The sequence below is a fragment of the Plecotus auritus genome, assembly GCF_963455305.1.
Source record: "Plecotus auritus genome assembly, chromosome: 4".
Lineage (NCBI taxonomy): Eukaryota > Metazoa > Chordata > Mammalia > Chiroptera > Vespertilionidae > Plecotus > Plecotus auritus.
The window spans coordinates 9,485,958-9,509,758 of record NC_137775.1 but is presented as its reverse complement, the minus strand read 5'-3'; the positions used below and the strand labels follow the sequence as shown (position 1 = coordinate 9,509,758).

The window sequence follows — 23,801 nt, the reverse complement described above, 5'->3', positions numbered from 1 at the left end:
GAAGCTTCTAATCTGACCCAAGTTGTACAACAGTTATGGACTTATAGAAAGCAGGAGGAATCTTCCAGAAAGTGGTTGGAAAGAGATTTATGAATTTTATTGAAGTTAAATTTTTTGAACTTAACATTAGTTATGGAAATGCAACTCATTACAACAGCCAGACTTGCAGGCAGCAATATTGAAGGCCATAAAGTAATTCAATTTAGGGAGAAATGATAGTTTTAACAATTAACCAGATATATATGGGACAATAACATAGTGAATAAAAATCATGAGAGTCAGGCAGGCTTTGGCTTGAATTCTGGCTGTGTCATTTCATTCATTCCTTCATTTATTCCAGAGATATTTACTGATACCCAGGCAGTGGGGACACAGTGGTGAACAAAATAGGCATTTTCCTGCCTCTAGGGACATCATAGCTAGTGGGGGATATAGACATGAAGTATGAATAAACATACAATTAAAAAATAGTTACTGTTGGTGATTATATGAAAGATAAGTGTTGGGGACATGAGAGCAAATAACACAAGAACCTAATTTAAATAGATTGAGGGTTTGGGAAGGTCAAGTTAAGGACTGAAAGCAGGCCATGTGGTGGCTGGGTAGAGTCGGCCAGAGTAAGAGAGGTTAGAGTTGAGATAAGAGAGGAGATGAGGGGAGGGGCAAGGAGAGGAGGGGAGGAGACGGGAGAGGAGGAGAGCCAAAAAACACAGCTGTGAGATTTGATCAAATTGCTTATCCTCTTTGAAACGGAATTTCCTTTTTATGCAATGTGGATAGTAACAGCTTCAGGTGGTTGTTCTCAGAATTAAGTGGCATTGCATTTGAATCAGGCTTAATACAGACCTAGCATAATAAGTATTTATTACCTGGTGGCTATAAATAATAATGTCTTTTTAGAGTTACATTCTGGTGAGGTGATAATATTCACCTCAAGAAAGGAAATAAGCAAAGAGAGGCTGATAGTTGTTTAAAGAGCCTTAGAGAAAAATTCCACATTTATGCTAATTTTAGAAACAGATTATTGATTGAAGTCACAACTGAAGGAAGAGGTAAGACAAAACATCTTATTGTTGCCTGATTAACAAGCAAACTTAAGTGACATATATCAGCAAGGTTACAGAAGAAAGATATGGAAGTTATAGAGTGCGAATTAATGTAATTTTCCATAACATACATCTGGCATGTAAAACCTTGAGAACAAGATTCGCTGTTAGGCAAGGGGTAACAAGGACAGGAAGTTTCTAAGGAGAGGATGAGTTAAAGAAACAATTGCAAACTTGTTAGCCGAGATATTTTCATAGCAAGATACAGAATAATCTACACAAATAGATAGGAAGGGACCTTTAACAAGGATGAAGGCTTTTAATTTTGGTCCCTTCAAGGTAAATATTTGATAGATGTGTTAAAGTTTTCTCCTTATCTGACAAGATGTGGATGAATTATTCATGGCCTTGCCTCCCCAGTGTATCTGGGCCAACTATCTCCAATCTTCTCCAGAATCTTCTAAAGCTCATATCTATGGTATGTTCTAGGTCAGTGGTCGGCAAACTCCTTAGCCATCAGAGCCAAATATCAACAGTACAATGATTGAAATTTCTTTTGAGAGCCAAATTTTTTAAACTTAAACTTCTTCTAACACCACTTCTTCAAAATAGACTCGCCCAGGCCGTGGTATTTTGTGGAAGAGCCACACTCAAGGGGCCAAAGAGCTGCATGTGGCTCGTGAGCCACAGTTTGCCAACCACTGTTCTAGGTTGATTTCTAGCCAGGGCTAATTTTAAAAATATGCATTATTTTCTATTTATACTTATCCCCAAATGCCTTTGTTTAGCAGTAGTAAGGTGTTATTATAATAAAGTAAGTTCAGCCAGGTGTTTTTATCTTTGATATGCTAACGCTAAACTGTGACCAGAGGGGAAGAAGCCTTTGCATTTTGTTCATTCATCTACTCATCCATCCCTGTCCACCCATCTATCATCCATCCATCATTCATTAACTTACTTCACAAACATTGGATGGGTATCTATTGAAAAGACATTGATAGGGCTGTTCATCATGTGTAGGAAAATGCTTGGTGCTAGGGATACAAATATAATTGATTCTGTGTTTTGCCCTGAAACCCACAACCTTGTAGCTGAATCATTCATTGATTAATATCCACCCTGTATTTCATGACTGCCTGCTCTGTGCCAGTAAAAACAGACACAGGGCCTGTCCTCATGGAGCGTACATGAGTGGTAGACATAATATAGTGTAGAAGGTAAGGGCTGTGCTTTTGAAAATGGGCTTGTGGCTACAGAAGGCATGGCCCAATGATTTGTGAGAGGTTCACGAAGGAAACATTTGAATTTTTATTTATCTTCGTCTTAGTTTACTTAATTCATACTTTTAGTATATTTGGTAATGTGCCTAATATATCCAGTAGTACATGTGTACCAATTATACATAAATAATATTTGAGTTTATTCCGTAAATCCATACTCATAAGGTTCCATAAACAAAAACATTTGCAGACCTCAAGGTAAAAGTATGGATGTGGGATCAGCTAGACTTGTGAGTTTGCAGTTGGTTTCCATCGCTCACTGCCTGTGGTTCCTTGGCCAACGCTGAGCTCCTCATCCTTCACAAGAATTGATGTAAGGATTGAGTGCAATAATGTTAGTAAAGTGCTTATGTCGTGTCTGTTTATATCAAGTTATCAAAAAATGACTCATGTTAATATTGTTATTATTCATGTTATAAATATTAAAATTAAGGCATCTTCAAGGATATATAAAAAATATTGAGATGGGACTGATGAAGCAATGACCCTTAATGTCATAAATTATTGGTGGGGATGTAAGTTGGTGCTACTTTATGTGTAATATGTACCAAGATCCTTAAAAATTTTAAGTCACTTTAACCCAGTTGTCTCCCTTCCAGGAATTCATTCTAAAGAAAAAATTGGAAATTTCAACACATTTATAATAGTGACATTGGGAAAAGAACTAAATGTCCAAAGGTAGAATAGTCAGATTAATTTACAGCTCTGTAATGGAATATTGTGCATCTCTTAACATTTTGGAGACTAGTGGGAACATATTCATATTTAGTGAAGAAGATAGGATACAAAGTTATAGCGTGACCCCAAATATGGTGTTTTTTTTTTTTAAAGCACACTATTGCATCAGTCTACACTTAATTTTGGATGAAGTTTTGGCAGAGCCATTTTCAATCCTGATGTGGAAATGCTTTAAAAGTATTAAATCAGCTTAGAATATATGACATTTGAGAGCTTGGTAAGTTGGTTAGATATATGAGGTCACTACTCTCGCCTAACAGGACATATTTCACTGGTCTCAGCAGGAAGGTGGGTCCAGATGATGAGGAATGCAGGCTTCAAACCCGGACAAGAGGTCCCAGAAATGTGTTTCTGATATTAACTTAGTTAAGGTTGTCAAATGATATTCAGAGGATTGGCCAATGAACAGGCATTAATTCATTCTGTGCTCTACTTCCAACTTATCCTAGAAAAGCCAGAACCCTGGGGAGATGTCTGCCTGGACTCCATGGTTTTGACCTTGTTACGGAAGTGTTTTTGCTGAACAAGGACTTGGCATTACTCGTTACGTTACTTCACAGGTTTTGAAATACTGTCATGATTTCCTGTAGTGAATAGGTGTGCTGTTACTGAGACGTTTGTTTGCTTTACCTTGTGGATAGTGTGACCCGCGTTGATCTGCTTGGAAGGTCAAACTGTGGCCCACCTCTCGCAAGAGTCCAGCACCAAGAGCATGTATCGGACACTTGCTTCTTCTTATTCTTAGCTCTTAAGTTTTTTTTTTTCTTTACTGCCATTTGTTTACTTCCTTTTATATTGTTCTTGTTTTATTTATTTATATATGTATTTCTTTATTTACTTATTTATTTATTTTTTGGTTAATCCTCACCCAAGGATATTATTCCATTGATCTTTTAGAGAGAGTGGAAGAGAGAGGGAAAGACAGAGAGAAACACATCGATTGGTTGCCTTCTGCATGTGCTAGGACCAGGGCCCGGTCGGGGAGGAGCCTGCAACCGAGATATGTGCCCTTGACCGGAATCGAACCCGGGATCCTTTGGTTCACAAGCTCACACTCTATCTACTGAGCCATACAGTCTTCGTTTGACATAGGATAAGCAATAAACCTTAAACTTTGGATGGAAGTTAAAGTCATCCTCTGAAATCTAGACCGTTGGTAGACTGTAAAGATGAAAGGAAACCCTAGCAGGGTGGCAGGGGACTTACCGTTAGTTTCTGATCCTGCCATGGTAGAGGGGAAGCTATTCGTTATTGGAAAGGATGCTCCAGAACTCCCTCAGAGGCAAAAGGAAGGCAACTTCTGTCCTGTGGGGACTGATGGTCATGGGACGTATCCATGGTTGCTGGTTTGTCAGTGCTTCGGGGAGAGGGGCAGGCTGAGACCAGGCAGAGTGGGAGAACGTGTGGGCTTTCTACACCAACACATCACAGTGCAGAGGGCCTGAGCCAGCACCAGGGACTGATGGCACTTGATACAACAGATGAGACTGGGATGAGAGCGTCGAGTGGATCAAACGGGAGGGCTAAGATAATAGTAAAAAGCGCATCCATCCATCCATCCATCCATTCATTCTACAAATGGTTATTTGCATCATGAGGTCCTGAGAGTGGATGTGAGGTATAATGTAGTGAACATCACAGTGTTCTGAGGGAGTGCGACATCAAATACTTAATTACACGTAGACTTTGCTCCTCGCCGTTGTGTTTGGTGTTGTGAGGAGAAGCACCGGATGCTCTGAGAGGGTGTTTGAAAGTTAGCTGCGTGGTCAGTGGGAGTCCTGATTGGTCAGGTTCTAAAGGAAACTGGGCTGAGGAAATGATTTTAGAAGACGTATTAAAAAGGGTTTTTGTTTTTCAATTACAGTTGAAATTCAGAATTGCATTAGTTACAGGTATATGGCATAATGGTTAGACATTCCTATAACTTACAAAGTGATTCCCCCGACACGTGGGTTGGGAAGACTTTTAACTGTACCTAGAAGAGGGAGAGGGTTACCACTGAGGTGTGTACACTGGCTTAGCTGGTTTTCTTGTTGGCCTTTGACCCCTTCTCTGATCTTCCCCAGATGCCTCCCGTGTGTTCTTCATGAGAATGGGATGCAAGTCAGGGGGGAGAGAGGGTGAGCTCTGATTATGAAGGAGATGTGGGCTCTGTCCTTCTGAAGGAAGGGTCCTAAGCAGGAGTCCGCCCACTTGAGTCTGTCCTGTCGAGTGAGCTGAGGGCATTCTTATCATTTTCCTGTAATGAAAGTTGCTAAGCACTGCAGTTTAATCTGCTTTAATCCTATTTATTCTGGACACAAAGGACAAAACTTAATTCTTGTTGTCTTCTTGCAAGTATTCTTAGAAGAGGTTGCAAATTATTTGACTTCTTTGTAGAGTGAAACCTCCAGATTACATGTTACTAACGTTTCCCACTGTCTTCTCATTTTTTCTAAAACGGGCCTCTGTGGAGGCGTAGCATCAGCAGTGTGTGGGCTGGATGTCAGGCCTTCCTTCTAATGGAAGACATGCTACCAGATGTGATGACTCAGTGTCATTTCTATTGAGTTTTCTTTTTAAAAAATATATTTTATTGATTTCAGAGAAGAAGGGAGAAGGAGAGAGAGAAAGAAACATCAATGATGAGAGAATCACTGATCGGCTGCCTCCAGCATGTCCCATTTTGGGGTTTGAGCCCGCAACCCCGGCATGTGCCCTGACTGAGAATCGAACTGTGACCTCCTGGTTTCGTCAACCACTGAGCCACACCAGCCAGGCTCTATTGAGTTTTCTTTGGGCAGAGCTAAGGGCCACCTTGGCAGAGAAAGCAGGGATTTAATGCAAGACAGAAGTTATTCAGGTCCTTTCCTCTCTCTCTGGCTTGTCTTTTGATAATTGGAGATCCTTTTTCACAGTTAATAAAGACATTAAAAAATCATTGAATTGTTTTAATTTTTGAAGATTCTTACTATTTCGCTATAATATTATTTATATTCCATTTATTTTAATGGTGAACTTTCTGTCCCAAACGTAGTCAAAATGTTGTAGTTGCACAAAAAACATATTCCAAGAATTGCTGAAACTCGGATTCTTTCTGCTTCTGCCTCCACTGTGATGCTGAGGTTCAAGTTCAGGGTTTCCTGCCGCCTCTGCAGCCAGGAAGGAATTTGGAAACATGGAATTCAGTTTCTTAAGGTGGCACTCTAGGATATGGGAATTGAGAATCTAGTAATCGGACTCTTCAAACATGCTTTCAATTGTCTTTTGCTTAATTAATTGAAAATTAATTTTAATATTAAGATTAGTCACTTCAGAGGTAATGAAATTTGGCGGGTATCCTTCAGACCATTAAACATACTTTTTGGCCCTAGCCCATTTGGCTCAGTGGCTAGAGCATTTGCTTGCTGACTGAAGGGTCCCGGGTTCAGTCTGGTCAAGGGCACATCCCCAGGTTGTGGGCTCAATCCCCAGTAGGGTGTGTGCAGAAGGCAACCGATCAATGATTCTCACCATTGATGTTTCTATCTCTCTCCCTCTCCCTTCCTCTCTCTGAAGTCAATAAAAATATTTAAAAAACCCCAAAGACAAAACAACATACTTTTTGAGTTCATACTTATGCCTATAGAAAATATATTATTTTGTTTAACATGTATTTTAAGAACATAAATGGTATCATGCTGTTAGTTTTGTTCTCTAATTTACTTTATTTAAAAGATAGTATATTTATGAGATCTATCCATGTTGCTCCAAACAGTTCAGTTCTTTTACCTACTTTCTAGATTCCCCTCTTATGGATGAGACTGTGTGGATATTCAATAGTTGACCAACCATTGGACACTAACAGCCACGAACATCATGCAGAAATAGGAGTAGAATTGGGGGTCATAGGATACATGCCAGAATGCCCCCGGCAGTGGAGGGACATAGTACATATCCGTTCACTAAACACACTTTAAAATTATACAGCATAGAAAAGCAGTTGTTGCTTTCAGACCCACTACTAGTTGTTTGATATTTGGTAATGTAATTTTATTTAGGCCAAAATGGTCTCATTTGTTAGGTGAGGGGATAAGAACCATCTCTACCCATACGATTGTTAACCCCTCCCCACCCAATGAAAAGAACCCTTAATTTCTTTTAGTAGAGCAATTATGTTAAGAATTTTTGGAGTGCTGTATATTTTTCAATAGAGATATTGAATCAGAAGGGTTTTTTAGGTGAATAAGAGTGATACCCAAGACAAAAGGAATGGGAAAATAATGTAAAAATAATAGGCCAGCTTTCCAACAAAACTTGATTTTATGCTGAAATGTCTTCTTCCAAACCTTTCCCCACAACTGCTAAGACGTAGATGCTTAGATTAATTTTCTGGATCCCACAACCCATCACACTATTCCCTGCAGGCATTAGGGAGCCGCTGAAACCAAATGCAGATATAAGGGGAAAAAGCAGGAGGGGCCAGGAAAGTCCTTCAAAGGAGGAGAACTGATGAGTAGTCAAAATGGACTGGAACAAGGATGAGGTTGGAGAAGTACATTGTTCAAGAGCTGATTTATGCACTGGAAATTACGGAGAAACTTTGCTTGGTGGGAAGAAGTTGGAGGCGGGGGGGGGGGGGCAGGGGGGAGGTTCTTAGAAGGGATTGCTTATGGGACAGCACAGGAAACCTGAAGAGGGAGGAAGGGAAGGAGGGGAGAGGGGGAGAGAGAAGGGGAGGATGGGGAAGGGGGAAGAGTAGGCAGAGAAGGAAAAGGGGGAGAAGGAAGGAGGAGGAGGAGGAGGAGGAGGGGAGGGAGGGAGGAAGGGAGGGAGGGAGGGAGGGGAGAGAGAGAGAGAGTGAGATTCCATAGTGGGAGAGCCTTGGTCATACAATTGTGCACTGCAGTATGGAAAAAAGGCTGGAACAAAGGCAAAGTGCTTATAGGATAGAAAGATGGGAATGGACTTAGGAGATTCTGTGTGCCCGAGGTGGGCAGTCATTTTCTTCTTCTTTTTTTTTTGTCCCTGGGATAATAAGACAACCAAACACCATAGTAGCAAGACTGGCCCCAAGACATTGTCCCTAGGTCAGATAATTGGGCACATTGTGTACTAAATTATGAATACGCTTATCTCTTCTTTATGCCATTGAGCTTTGAAGCCATCCTTTATTCTGAAAAGACTGTGAGCCACCCAGTGAGACAATTTCCATCATTATCATAATAATATCAGCAGCAGAATCAAATCATGTGTAGCTGGCTTTCTAAAATTAACATAAAATTGCTTTATGGGTTAGCCGAAAGATACCTAATAACTTAGATTGTGCTCATGTGAGGACAAAGGATGAGTTTTTAATCGTGCCACTTTGAAAAGGGTAAAATTAGTTTTTTTTTTTTAAAAGTGGAGATTGTTTAATACTTATAGAAAAAGTTGAAGAATTTTCAAAAAAATATTACAAATTTCAGGAGGCTTGATTAAGAGAACATGATGTGTCTGTGCTTACATGCATTCAAGTCCTCTGCCACCTGGGCTGTTTCTTCGTGAAGACACTGCACAGCAGAATTTGTCATTTTTGTCTAACCTTGTACTTGCTACTCTTTTTTTAATTTAAGGGGATAATGTTTATTCTTCTGAATATGAAAGTAATACATGGTCATTGTAAAGGATTTGGAAACTATAGAAATACATAATAAAGAAGAAAATAAAATCTAGTCCTATAACTAAAAGATAATACAGTTAACATTCTCTTTCCAGTATTTTTTAAGTGATATTTAATTTTACAGTTAATGCTAAATGCATACTTTAAAAATATTCTTACTGATTTCAGAGAGGAAGGGAGAGGGAGAGAGAGATCGAACAACAATGACAGAGAATTATTGATTGGCTGCCTCCTGCACACCCCACACTGGGGATCGATGGAGCCCACAACCTGGGCATATTCAAACTGTGACCTCCGGGTTCATACTTTTGTTGTTGAGCTCTAATTGTTCCTAAGTTTTTGCTATTGCAGATTTTGGGGAAATTTTGCTAAAGAATGCCTTTCTGAATATTTTTGTATTTAATCATTGGGTATGTTTTCATTTCCTTAGATAAGCTTATAAGTAGGACAAACAGTGTTAACTTTTAAAGTCTATTAATCCATACTACCAAATAAATTCCTTTCTAGAAATTTTGTGCCATGTTCCTTTCTATGAGCCGTGTGTTAACATGTCTTTCTCATAGAACTCTCTCTTAATACACTTGATTAAGTATACTTTCAATGTTGCTAAGTTTAAAGATGAGAAATACTATCGCACTATTATACTTTGTATTTAATTGATGACCAATGAGGTAGGATACTTTTCACTTTATTAGCCATTTATAGTACTGCCAATAATTGTTAGTTTTTCTGTGTAAACTTTCTTTTAGGGCATGGTTTGTTATTGGTTTGAGTAGATTCTTTGTATATTAAGGTTTTGACTATATTACTTTTGCCAATGTTTTTCCAGTTTGCTCTTTCACTCTAATTTCTGTTTACACGTTTCTCATATATAGGTTTTAAAATTTTGTTGTCTTCTTTGATTTCTTGACATTCTTCTATTGTTTCTCTACTTAGAAAATCCTTTTAAGAGAAGATAACTATGAATTTATAGTACTCTCTATTATTGCATTTTAAAAGAAACTTCTATTACTAATTAATTAATAACTTTGGTTAATCCTCACCGGAGGATAATTTTTCATTGTTTTTTATAGAGAGAATGGAAGGGAGTGGGAGAGGCACAGAGAGAGGAGCATTGATATGAGAGAGACACACCGACCGGCTGTCTCCTGCATGGGTGTTGGATAGAGCCTGCAGCCGTGGTAGGCACCCTGGACCAGAATTGAACCTGGGACCCTTCAGTCCGCAGGCAGCTGTTCTAACCACGGAGAAAACCGGCCAGGGCTGCATTTTTATATTCAGTATTTTCAGTCTAAAATTTATTGTGGTTTATAGTGGGTGATGCAGCTCTAATCTTTCTTTTTTTTCTTTAGTAATTAGCTTCACTTTTTATTGACCAATACCGTCTTTCCCTACTTTCTGATGCATCTGTTTTCATCCACTAAATTCTCCCTAAGATAGAGACCAAGACTCCTCCTGAGGGTCTATTGATCATCCTGCCGATTTCCTGCTGAGCATCACATTGTTTTAATTAGATAGTTTTCCAAGTGAGAATTTTTTAAAAAGGGCATTAAAAAATGCCTCTAAGCCACCAATGGGCCATTTAGTTAAAAATAAACATCTATCTCATTGCTTCTAGTTTAAAAATGGCAACATGGAGTTAGCCAACTTCTCCCTTCTGTTCTTGGAAAATAGCTACAAGCGACAAAGAAAATGAGAAACAAACTCCATTGTTTTTTGGTGTAACCACGAGATGGCTGAAACCCCAAGTCACAAAATACGTGTAAATTTTCCCAGAGCCGCGGCGACTGCGTGCATGCGGGGCTCCCAGTGCGGAGAGCGGGAGAAGCTGGGGAAGCTCCTTCTCCCAGTGGCAGTGGCTCAGCCAGAGAAGCCAACAGACATCGCATGTTTGCAAGCGAAGATGATGGACTGGCGGTGGGAGCTTTCCGGCCCCTCCCCGGTTCCAAAAAAGCAGGAGCGGGAGAGTGAAAGAAAAATCACTCCGCAAGCCAGATTTGTAGGCAGCTCTGGGCAGTGGGCTCACAGAAGAAGGTCTGCATTGCCATAAACCCTCCAGTCGCTTCTCTCCGTGGGCTGGAATGACATAGGGGTCAAATAAAGTTACAAAGCCCCGTGTCTTAGGGGAACTTCTGCTTGGTTGGAACACAAATGACCCTACTTTTTCACCCCTGTTTGCACACACACCTCTTCCACAGGTGGTGCAGCAATAACTCACCTCCTACTCAGCCATCTAAAGGACACAGCACAGGAATTATTTGAGGCTATGACAGCAGCAATAGCAAAAACACCACCAAGAAGGGGGTGGGGGGTAAGGAAGAGGAAGAATATGACAGGTGAAGAATATCTGCCAGAAACGGTTGCTATGATGCAAGAAGAAATTGTGGCTGAACATTTCATAATGAATAAAATAATTGAAAGAAGCCAGTGCTTATCTGAAGCGTGTTCAGAAGGCGGAGACCTAGGACCTCAAGGAAGACATGGCAAGGCAGGAAAAGGAGATGAAATGTGATCTGGCAGAGCTCAGAAAAGAAAGAGACAAAAACGGTGAAATCATCACAGAACTAATATCAGGAGTGTAAGGTACACAGGGAGATAGGCAGGCATAGAGAAGAAATGAGAAGGAGAAAAATGACAGGGCAATAAAGAATGAGAAAGGAATAGGCAGAAAATGAACGAAAAGGAATATATGCAAAAGAGATTAAGCATCTGTATATTTAGAGTCCCCTGAAGAGAAAACTACTAGCATAAGAGAGGAAGGAAGGTGAGAGGTAATGTAAGCATTTTTATTTCTCTCATCTAATAATTTACACTATAGTTGCAAGGGAAGTACTGAAAATGATAGTATAAAGCTAAAAAATTAGAAGGTGGAAGTGGGGGATAGAAGGGATAAGGAAGAGGAAATATGCCATTCTAGTGAGTTAGTGGATATTATCTAAAGAAATAGAGGGATGAAATGTATCCAAAAGGTATTATTTAAAGTTATAAAGTTGAAACTAGAAGAAAAATGCAGACCTTCCTAATTATCAGATGAAACACGTAAAATATAGCAGAGTAAACAGATACTGTAGTGAAAGATTTTGAAAGAGCAATAAAGAAGCTTAACATGAAACAATGCAGCAGAACTAAGACCAAGATTATCTGTCATATTAGCAAATATAATTGTAGTAAAATCATCCAGTAAGGGAAAAAGAAATTTAGAATGGACTGCAAAGCCAAACCCAACTTTATTTATATACTAGAGACCCAGTGCACGAAACTCGTGCACGGGTAGGGTCCCTAGCGGCTGCCGGCTGCTGGCTGCCAGCCGGGGCCTTCCTTCATTCCACGCTGCCCCCTGGTGGTCAGCGCACATCATAGCAAGCAATTGAACTCCCGGTTGGTTGAACTTCCGAGAGGACACTTTGCATATTAGATTTTTGTATATATAGATAAGACTCCTGAAACAAAGTGATATGGAAAGGTTGAAAATAAAAAGATGGGGCTGGCCGGTGTGGCTCAGTGGTTGAGCATCATCCCATTCACCAAGAGGTCACCAGTTCAATTCCCAGTCAGGGCACATGCCCAGGTTGCCAGCTCGATCCCCAGTAGGAGGTGTGCAGGAGGCAGCCAATTGATGTCTCTCTCTCATCGATGTTTGTCTCTCTCTCTCCCTCTCCCTTCCTCTGTATTTGAAAAATCAATTTAAAAAACATACTTAAAAAGGGAAAATAAAAATATGGAACAAAGGTATATGTAGTCACATGCAAACAAAAAGAAAGCAGGGATCATGATCTCAATATCAGAAAAGGTTGAACTCCGAGCGGAAAGGATGAAGCAAGATGAATAAAGGCACGTTCTGATGCTGCATGGTACAGTTCACAAGGAAGAGGTGGAAGTTCTGAACTGCACCGAGTGAAACAGCTCCAGCATGTCTGAGGCAAGAATACAACTGCTATAAGGTGATAGAGAATTACAGTAGTAATAGGAGACTTGACCTCACCGCTCAGCTCATGATAGCAATCAGGGAAGGCTAGAGGTGCCTAATTAAAATAATGAATAAGGCAGGACCAATTGATACATATTGAACTCAAAGCCCAGATGGCAGAGAATACACCTTCCAGTTCAGTGCCCATGGAGCACTCATAAAATTGAGCATTCTCAGAAGCCTCAATAAATTCCCTGAAGTAGGAATAACATAGGAAGGTGATGGTACACATACACAATGGCTGGTACCGTAAGGGCACTTTCCAGTCTGGGTGGACCCAGTTCTGCGTGGACGGTGGGCAGCCACACTGGTGTACACCAGCGACTGCCATTCCTAAATGCCAATGGTGTTCTCTGAGCACAGTGCAATGTCGCAGCAATCCCTAACAGACCCAGAAAACAAAGGGTCACCAGCGCCCCAAAGCTCTTAACTCAGGTCAAAGAAGTCCAAGCCAATTGGAAGACTGGAAGATAGTCATGAAGAAGACTCCGTGAGCATCTATGGGCTAGAAAGGAAGTGTTAAGAGGAAAAGCTCAGCCGTAAGGAAATACGCTCCTGTGTTCTCTCAGCTTTTTAAAGAAAGAGATTTGTGATAAGGAATTGGCTCCTGCAATAATGGAGGCCGCGAAGTCCTAAGATCTGCCTTTGGTAAGCTGGAAACACGGGGGAGCCGATGGGTAAGTTCCACCCTGAGTCTGAGTCTAACGTCAGAAAGAGGCTGATGGCCCAGCTGCAGACAGAGAGAGCAAATTCTCTTGCTCAGCCTTTTTGTTCTATTCAGCCTTCAGTGGATTGGATGAGGGCCCCCCCTCCTGTGGGAAGGGCAATCTGTTTTACTCAGTCAACCATTGCAAATGTCAATCTCATCCAGAAACACCCTCACAGACACACCCAGAATCATGTTTAACCAAATAGCTGGATACCCTGTGACTCAGTCAAGTATACACATAAAATTAATCATCATAGCTAAGGGACATATAAATCGTGAACAAATGAAGAAAATATTTTATTTGGAAGACTCAACATTTAAAAGATGTCAATTCTCCTTAAATTTATTTATAAAATTAACACAGTCCCAGTAAAAAATCCAGCAGGGTTTTTGGGACTTTGACAAGCTGACTCTGAATTTTACATGGTAAAATGCACAAGTAGGGGTAGCTAGAATATTCTGAAAAAGAGGCCCTATCATGTCCCAAAATATGTGAATGTGCTCCCAGCAGCCTTAGCAGCCCTGCCCCCCTCTGTGCTTCATCGGTTTTTGTCCTTCGACCTCACTGCCTTCTCTCAGACCTTGAGCACGCAGGGTATACGTCTGCCACGGGACCATTGCTTGTCCTTTTGGCTATTGGCATGATGTGTGTTGGTCCTGCTTCAGTGCCCTTTGCCTTTTTCATTCCTACCTAATCATCACTATTTTAGGGAAATCTTCCCAATTCCTGAGTCTTAAGCCACTGTCCCTTGTTATCTGCTTCATTCTTTCCTTCCATGCATTCATTTCAGTTTGTAATTATTCCGTCATTAATGTGGTTGTTTGGTGCATGATGGTTTTCTTATGAGACAGGAAGCTCAGTGCCTGACCCAGCATAGGCCTTCGGTAAATATTTATTGATAAATAATCTCCAGTCTGCTGGTCATTGACCTGGCAATGGCCTTCTAAACCCATTAATCCAGTCTTCTTAATTTAGGCCCCGATCCAGTATTAGAAGCAATGACATCTCCATGTGTAGTTTCTTTCACCAATGGACATTGGGAGATGTTAATGCTTCTGGTAGTGTCTGCATTAGATTGTAACCTCCTACAATGAAGGGCCATGTCTGAACTGTCTTCTGTGGCTCTCAGTCTTATGTTCAATGGACACGATATATTTTCATAAGAAGGAAATGTAAAATTTTGGTATACTACACCATTGCCTGAAAAATGACACTAGTCATTGGAAGAAATAATCATAGCTATTGAAGAATTTATTTTCTTTCTTTTGTTTTTTAAATTAAGTTTTTTTTTATATATATTTCTTTATTGATTTCAGAGAGGAAGGGAGAGGGAGAGAGAGATAGAAACATCAATGATGAGAGAGAATCATTGATCGGCTGCCTCCTGCATGCTCCCTACTGGGGATCGAGCCCGCAACCCAGGCATGTGCCCTTGACCGGAATCGAACCTGGGACCCTTCAGTCCGCAGGCTGACACTCTATCCACTGAGCCAAGCCGGCTAGGGCTTAAAAAAGTTTTTATTGATTTTTAGAGAGAGAGAAAGGGAGAGGGAGTGAGAGATAGAAACATTGATGAAAGAGGAACATCATTGATCGGCTGCCTCTTACACACCCCCTACTGGGGATCAAGTCCCAAGTTGTGGGCCTGTGCCCCCGACTGTGAATTGAACTGGCGACCTCTTGGCTCCTGGGTCGATGCTCCACCGTTGAGCCACACCGGCGGGGCTGAACTTATTTTTTTTAATGAATTTTATAAATTGTGTGCCAAGCATATTATAGTTCCAACTTCTCCTCAGTGACCCAGGTCCTTACTACACATGGCAGATCTCAGAAAATATTGCTGTGGTGGTTAGGGCGGAGAAGTTGCCCTGAAAGCTGAGTGAGGCTGAACAGGATGTGGTTCTCTTATTAGATGCAGTTAAAAGTTTTATGTCTTCTCCCCAGGAGTACATACCTACCATCTTCTTGGATATGTTGTGATTGGCAAGCATTGGCTGTTCCTAAGTGCACTGAAGGTTTTGTTTGGCATTTTGCGGCCTGAAACCCACTGGCCATGACAACGCTTGTTGGAAGGTGAAGGGCTTTAGAATGACTTTTGCATTCATGAGTATTTCCAAACAGTAGTCTTTGGCAGCTGAGTGGCTGGGCAGTCATAAACAGGTTTTACTGGTGTGTCCCCTGGGGCCACTTAGATAATTCCAGGAAATCCTCCTTTATGTGACCTCTTTCATATTCCCTTAAAACGAGTGGCTTTCTTTCTTTTTTTAAAAAAAAATATAATTTATTGATTTTTTACAGAGAGGAAGGGAGAGGGATAGAGGGTTAGAAACATCGATGAGAGAGAAACATCGATCAGCTGCCTCCTGCACACCTCCCACTGGGGATGTGCCCGCAACCAAGGTACATGCCCTTGACCGGAATCGAACCTGGGACCTTTCAGTCTGCAGCCCGACGCTCTATCCACTGAGCCAAACTGGTTAGGGCACGAGTGGCTTTCTTGTATGTCTTTCCCAAAGACCACAGGCCCTGGAAACTCCATGGAGGTGGGTGTAAGTGTCTGCTCAAGCTGAAGGGAGCAGGCGCTATGGTGTGAGTGCCACACAGGACCTTGAGTGACACACGGACCAAACCATCAGATCTGCTCTGCAGACGTGTTTATTTGGGTCACACGGTGCTTCTTTTTTAAACATTAAAATTAGTTGCCAAGCTGCAAGAACTGCAGATTTTTACTTCCAAAAGTCTGGATATATGACTTGTCTTGAAAAATTGGGGCAGTTTGGCCATGCTGGGGTCTATATTTCTGTGCTGGCTCCCATCAGCTGTAGGCAGTTCCTTTCTTTTTTCTTTTCTTTTTTTTTTTTTTAAATATATTTTATTGATTTTTCACAGAGAGGAAGGAAGAGGGATAGAGAGTTAGAAACATCGATCAGCTGCCTCTTACACACTCCCCACTGGGGATGTGCCCGCAACCAAGGTACATGCCCTTGACTGGAATCGAACCTGGGACCCTTCAGTCCGCAAGCCGACGCTCTATCCACTGAGCCAAACCAGCTAGGGCGGCAGTTCCTTTCTTGATGAGTCAGGACTCCTCAGGTGACCCAAGTCACCTCCATGATCCGGAGAGAGGCTGTGAGATTGAGAATAAAGAGCATAGTGAATGATTACCAAGGAAACTGCCTCTTCGTCCCATGCGACGTCCCATGGTGTCTCTTCTGACTGTTCTTTGTTGTCTATAGGTTCTGGTCAGAGGCCAAATAGCATTTAAGCTGGGGCACGGGGGTGGGGGTAGGGGGGGAGTTTCTAAAGGGACACAGGCCAATTCTTAATGCCTTCCTGGGGGGGCACATCATTCTTTCCCAGGCGGCCTCCTGCCTCCTTAGCATGTTGGGAGTGAGCATGAAATGATCTGAACAAAGCACGTCTCTAGGCGGCATTTCGACACATGCGGACGACGGAGGACGCGTCTGTATTTAATCTGGCTCTGCACAGCTGCACAGGAAGGTTGTTTTCACTCTCCTTTCTATTTTGTCTTCTGGGGAACCCTATCAGGAAATTTACGATCGTCTCTTGGAAGCCCCAGCCACTCGGGAGCAATTAAACCACTATCGGAATGTGGCCGAAAACGCCCGGAGTGAACTTGCAGCAACTTTGGTCAAATTTGAATGTGCTCAGTCCGAGGTAAGATTATGTATCTTCCTAACTCAGAAATGGGACGCTCGGCTTCTGGTGGAGTAAAGCAGAGCAGAGAGGCGATTACAAACCGAACAGCAGGCCACAGAGTCAAACCTTTCAGCAACGCCTCTGCTGATTCTCTTCCCGTGCGCCTGCCTCCCGTTGTGGAGGGTCCCTGAGAGGTTCTGCATTTGTCATGCTGCTCAGCACGGCGGGGCTGCCGTCTCCGTCTCAGAGAAGCCCTGCCGCCTTGAGAGGCCTGGGCGCCCCTGAGCTCTCTGGGTGGCAGCTGCCCGGGTTTCGGAGGGCCGTTAGCTTCTTCTGGAATATGTCCCTTTCAGGTGGATTGCTTGCAGGCTGGAGCCCATCGGAGGGAATTCTCAAGCCCTTTCTCATGACAGTTCTGATTGCGGGGGGAATTCTAGCAAGAGGACTGGAGTCCTCTCTCCTCTGGGCTGGATCAGGTCTACTATGGAATTTCTGAGGGGGTCTCTTTAGACCCATTCTGCTCATAGCCTGGTGGCCTTGAGCTTGAGGAACCTGGGCTTGTCTGTGAGGTAACTATGGGTTTCACTGGGCTGGCAGGACCTTACTGAAAGACGAGTTGATAATGTATTTGGGAGGGGAGAGAGGGAGAGAGGGAGGGAGAGAGAGAGAGAGAACGAACATGTATGATGCATGCTCACAGTTCTAAAGAAGTACATACATTCATAATGGTTTCTTATAGGGGGGCCTGATAGCATAACTTAATAGGGCACACACAGTGCGCAGCGTTTTGATGCCACAGACTCCATAGAAGTCCAAATGTTTCCTCTGTGTAACTCCTGTAAGGGAAGCGGCCGTGGCCCTGAAATTACAAGTAGCACAGCATGTGGGCTCCTTGTTTCATTTTCGCAGCAATAGCAGGAACATGGATTTAGGAAAATGGGCTACCATTGCAAAATATGTTACTGCCTTTTGCAAAACACACCACACATATCTCTGGAGTGAGACTAAATTACCACAAGGCATTGCTCAATTGGTTTTGAAAAAAAAAAAAGCAATAAAACAGAACATGAAGTCTGTTATTAAGGCATAAGTTCCCATCTGGTAATACAGATGCATATATGAAGAAACGAAAGGAAAGGTGGATGAGGTCATGAATAAAGGAGTGCAATTTGCAATTACGGTTTTGGGTTTCTTCAAACTTATGCCATTGAAATCCTTTTGGTCTTTCCATTTCTTTTTCGTATTAAGCTTCGAGAACTCCGATCCAGAATGCTTTCTAAAGAAGCTTCCTGTCAGGAACTGAAAGCCGAGATGGAGAACTACAAAGAGAACAACGCCAGAAAGTCATCTCTCCTCAGCTCTCTGAGAGACAGGATCCAGGAGCTGGAAGATGAATCGGCAGCCCTGTCTGCTTCCAAAATGAGGACCGAAATCACGGCTCACGCCGCAATCAAGGACAACCAGGAGCTAAAGAGGAAGGTTGTAGAACTAGACGAGGAATTACAGTAAGGGTATTTTAGTATATTCTTAGTTGAGTTTGTTTAAAATACTAGTTTCTGATGGCAAGGTGCACTTTTGAATGTTCCGAGAGCTCGCATTAGCCTGGAAACTCAATTTGAAAAAAAAACAAAAAATTACTGACCTCAGGTTCAGAGATGTTTGGAGTCTTAAAATTTCCCCCCAAGTTCATTTCTAAATGTCACCAGGAGTCTTAACAAACAGCATTGTCTTCATGATGTGTAGGGCTGTGAATGCTTCTATATACAATTTGGAGATTTCTAAGTAGAGGTTTGACCAGAGGTGGAGGTGGTGGAGTCATGCACAGAGGGAGGCATTAATTCAGAAGCTACGTACAAGAATACCCTGGCAGCCCAGACCGCCCCAAACACTCCTCATTCGGTCTTATTGCCAGTTTATGCAGAACTCATGAAATCTAGGTTCTCCATATACTTGGCTCTGGTGAAAGGTGATAATCAGGAAAAAAATTGAGAACTAAATATGCTTTTAAATTTTGTGTGTAATAACTTTACTAATAAAATACTTGGTATTTATTTGACTTAGTCCATCTTGACAAAAAAAACAATAACACTTCCAGGTCTGGTCCTTTTTCTCCTTCCCCTTAGAGCAAAACTCATTAAAGTGTTTGTACATACTCAACTTCCAACTTCTCTCCTCTCTCCTTCTCTCTTGGATCTACCCCCACTGAATCCACTCACTGAGCTGACCAGTGAGCACACATTGCAAATGAAATGATTTAGTCTTTATCTTACTTGACCTGTCAGTACATCAGCCACAGTTGGTTTCTCCCTGAAACTCTGTCTTCTTTGGGCTTTGAGGACTACATATGTCCACTCTCTCCCTGACCCTTCGCCTGCTCTGTCATGGTTTTTGCCCTTTCTCATCTCCTTGACTTCACAATATTGGAGTGCCCCAGACTCAGTCCAGGAATCTCTTCAGGTTTCTAAGTCCACTCTCTTGGTAACCTCTTCTAGTCTCATGACTCTAAGAATGATCTAAATGCTAGTGACTCCCACATCTCTATAGCTAGCCCGGATTTCTCCCCAGGATTCAAGACCCACACATCTCCACGTGGCTGTCCAACAGGCATCTCAGACTTCACGTGTCCAACACTGAGCTCCTGGCATTTCCACGGAATGCTCATGCACATTTTCTCATCGCGTTTAATGATGAGTTCATTCTTCTAGTTGATCAAGTCAGAAATATCACATCATCCTTGGCCTCTTTCTTTCCCACATTCTGTGTCTGATCCTTCAGTAAATCTCATAATCTATTTCTAAATAGATCTCATCTTCAAAATATATCTAATCTTCGACAGCATCCAACTGACACCCTCATTGCCACGAACCTGGTCCAAGCAACTATCACCGGTCACCTGGATTGTTACAGTAGCCTCCTAAGTGGTTTTCCTGCCTCTGCCTGTGCCCCATGCAGCCAGAGTGATCCTGCAAAAACACAAATTAGATCCTATCAGTCCTCTGCTCAGAGCCCTCCAATGACTTCTCTTCTCACCCAGGGTAGAGACAGCGTTTCCTATGATCTACAGGCTCATCTCGCCTTCTTTTGCTTCCATCCTCTCTCCTCTATCCTTTTTCTCCCAGCTGTCCGGCTTCTCTGTTGACTCTTGAACACACCAGGAATGAACCTTCCTCAGGACTTTTGCACTTGCTGATCCCTTTCCTAGAAAGCTTTCCCCCCAAATAGTATCTGGCTGTCTCTGCCAACTTAGGTCTTCCTCAAAAGTCACCTTCTCAGGAAGCATTTGAAATCTTACTTCCTGGCATTGTCATCTGTTTTGGTTCAAATAAAATCTTTTTTTTTTCCCTCTAAGCCTGGGTTTATTTATTTATTGATTTTTTTTACAAGAAAGAGTATTGTATATTTTATTTATTTGTAAATTGTGTACATTTTATATTATTAATTTTTTTTCTTTTTTTTATTGTTTGAAGTATTACAAATAGTAGTACATATGTCTCCTTTTTTTCCCCCCCATTGACCTCCCCCCCGGCCTCCCCTACCCCCCAGTACATGTATTTACCTGGCCCCCCCCTGCCCAGTGTCTTGTATCCGTTGGTTATGCTTATATGCATGTGTACAAGTCCTTCGGTTGATCTCTTACAGCCCCCCCCCCCCAACCTTCCCTGCCTTCCCGCTGTAGTTTGACAGTCTGTTCAATGCTTCTTTGCCTCTGTATCTATTTTTTCCCCATTTCTTTCCTTTAAAAAATCTTGCCTCTGCAGACTAGAAATAAACATATAATAACAAAAAATGTTTGAGTCCCAATTTCAATGTCCAACAGTTCTGAGTCCCCGTTTCAATGTCAAACAGTTCCTTATGTGTACATGTCAGCAGTGATATCTGGATGGTGGGCACATGGTGGCAATGCAGGTCCGACCCTTTCTGGTTTGGTCCTAGGCAACCTGCTGCGACGCACAGCTGCTGACTGCTAGCGTCAAATAAACTCTTATACATTTTTTTTTAAAGTCACCTTACCAGTGAGGGCTTCCATGAGTGACCAGGTCTAAAATGTTACCCCACTCCCTCCAAATATATCTTACCTTCTCCTGCTTAATTTTTTCCCCTTCAGTCCTTTTCTAATATTCTATACATTCTACCCACATTAATATTTTGTTTATTGTTTATCTTCCCATCTAGAACATAAGCTTCATGAGGGCAAGGATCTTTATTTGTTTTGTTTACAACTGTATCTTTAGCACCTTTAATAGATACTCAAAACTGACATGCAGTGAGTACCCATGGGCATTCATAATTCCACATTTCTGTGCTTATGTCCTTAGGATAGACTCCTGCAACTTTGCTGGCTAAAAGTGAAATGCACATAGGAGTGGAAATAGTTTAGAAACCCTTGGAATAGAGAAGTGAGACTGAAATCTCAGAGTTAATGTGTGGAATCATCTATATAAATCAGTCAGAGCTATAGTATTAATTGTGCCTTTCATGAGTCAGGAGACTGGATACATACTACCTTCCATTTGCTGAAAATAAGAACCGAGAGAGATATTGATGTTGGTCTTCGATTGTTATACATTTTTCTAAATAGGAATATGATATGCTTTTGAGTCTATGCAATTACATGCTTTGTTAATCTTTGAATGGAGGGAAAAGAATATGCAGTAAACACTCAACATGGCAGAAAGGGAAAGCAATAATCATGTTTATTATCTAGAGTAGTAAAAAAAAAAAATGGTACCAAATTACTGAAATGATTTCTAATTTGCCTTTAAAATATGTCTATTTTTTTGAGGATTTCTTAGTCTCTAAGAGTTAAAGCATGAGAAATAGACTGCGTTATCTCAGCAAACCTACCCTAGATTTGAAATTAAGTATTTGTAGCAGAGCATAAATTGACTGATTTTCCTTGACTGGCCCCTTCCAATATACTTTACAACCTCTGGGTGTGTGAGAATTAATAGTGATCTTTTCCAGAGGTGGGAGCAGCCCCTGCTTCTGATGTACTTTTTAATTTTTATTGATTTCCGAGAGGAAGGGAGAAGGAGAGAGGAGAGAGAAACATCAGTGATGAGAGAGAATCATTGATCGGCTGCCTCCTGCATGCCCCACCCTGGGGATCAAGCTCGTAACCCAGGCATGTGCCCTGACTGGGAATTGAACTGGACCTCTTGGTTCATAGGTTGACGTTCAAGCACTGAGCCACGTTGGCTGGGCCTGATGTACTTTTTGTTATCGTTATGCTTGGCCATGAACTAGAGAATGCTGGAAATAACCCTTCTAAAATAAGCATGGTGCCCTAGAACCAATGTAGCAGCCCTCTCCTGCCCCCCGCCGCCGAGGCCCCAACAGAGACCCATGGGGTTGGGCCTATCTGCTACTTGTGTACATCCTAGAAGGTTGGGGATAGCTGATAGAGAATCGGTCTGTCCCCCTTGCTGTTACTAGATCTAAGATGCCATGAAGATTTTCCTACATTTCTGCAGAGTGTAGATGCCCCAGAATTGCTTCCACTTTCTCCTTGCTTTACAGGGTTTGCATGGCAATAATGTGCTCTGTGTCTGGGGAATTATTGTGATGAAAGTGATGATTTCCCATAAAGACCTTAAGTTCTGGACTTTGCTTGATGACTTATTTGCTATTTGCCTGATAGAAAGCGTGTAAAGGAAAACGAGGAGAATAAGAATCAAATGTCGAAGAATTGCAAGGAACATGAGGAATTTCTAGCTCGTCTCCAGGACTGCTTAGATCCAGATAAGAAGAATGAAAAGATATCAGATGAAGATTTAATTCTAAAGGTGTTTGTATGCATATGAAAAAGACATTTAGGGGTCATTTTGACATGTGCCATGAAAAGAAAAGCTGTGTCTGAGTCTGGGGGTGACGAGAGAATGGGACATGGCCCAAATGTAGCATTAATTGAGTGTGTGACCTGGGACAAACCATGTCACCTCTCTGAGGCTCAGTTCCAAGATCCTTTCTAGCATTTTGGGGGATTAATTATTCTCCAGAAAGGATTAATTGTGTTTATCTAAAATATATTTAGATTGTCAAATACAATGAGTTATTCATTTTAATGGTGTGTTTTAGGAAGATTTTTGTTTGTTTGTTTTGAATTAAGACAGAAACACACACACACACACACACACACACACACACACACACCAATAGCAAAAACAGTGTGTGTCATTTTTGGGATATTTCTTGAGTATAAGATTAAGATGAGTTCTAAAGTAATATTTAATATTATATTAAAGCCCCAGAATAATAATCCTGCTTTAATGGTGGGTTGCCATCAAGATGGAAATTAATTATATCAACTGCATAGGTCACTTGGCCCATCGTGATTCATTAGGGCACTTGGAGGTATCTGAGCTCTCACCGTATCTCTGTTCCTTTTTCATCTAAACCTTTCGTATCCTAGCTTCTGGATAGATCCCCAGGCAGCCACCTCTTAGATGTTTATTAGTCTGCTTCCACGTGTCTGAAAGCTGGAAGTATCCCACTTCACTGGTGGGTTGCGTAGGCCTAGAGGCAGCCTGGTACCCAAAAGGGTGCTGGATGCATCTCCTCCTCCTTCTCCTGTGGCTAACCTGTGACCAGGAGCCTGGCTCTAAAAGTCCACCTGGCGCCCTAACCGGTTTGGCTCAGTGGATAGAGCGTCGGCCTGCGGACTGAAAGGTCCCAGGTTCGATTCCGGTCAAGGGCATGTACCTTGGTTGCGGGCACATCCCCAGTAGGAGGTATGCAGGAGGCAGCTGATCGATGTTTCTCTCCCATCAATGTTTCTGA

At 41.9% G+C, this 23,801-nt stretch overlaps 1 protein-coding gene across 1 annotated transcript in view; it reads left to right on the top strand.

The window, feature by feature from the left end:
• The window catches only part of CCDC170 (coiled-coil domain containing 170), a 69,233-nt gene that overhangs the window by 6,966 nt on the left and 38,466 nt on the right, over positions 1–23,801 (top strand). The window contains exons 2-4 of the mRNA XM_080663889.1: positions 16,911–17,039; positions 18,270–18,526; positions 22,663–22,807. Coding sequence (XP_080520015.1) covers positions 16,911–17,039; positions 18,270–18,526; positions 22,663–22,807 — 531 coding nt within the window. The remainder of the gene's footprint in view (positions 1–16,910; positions 17,040–18,269; positions 18,527–22,662; positions 22,808–23,801) is intronic.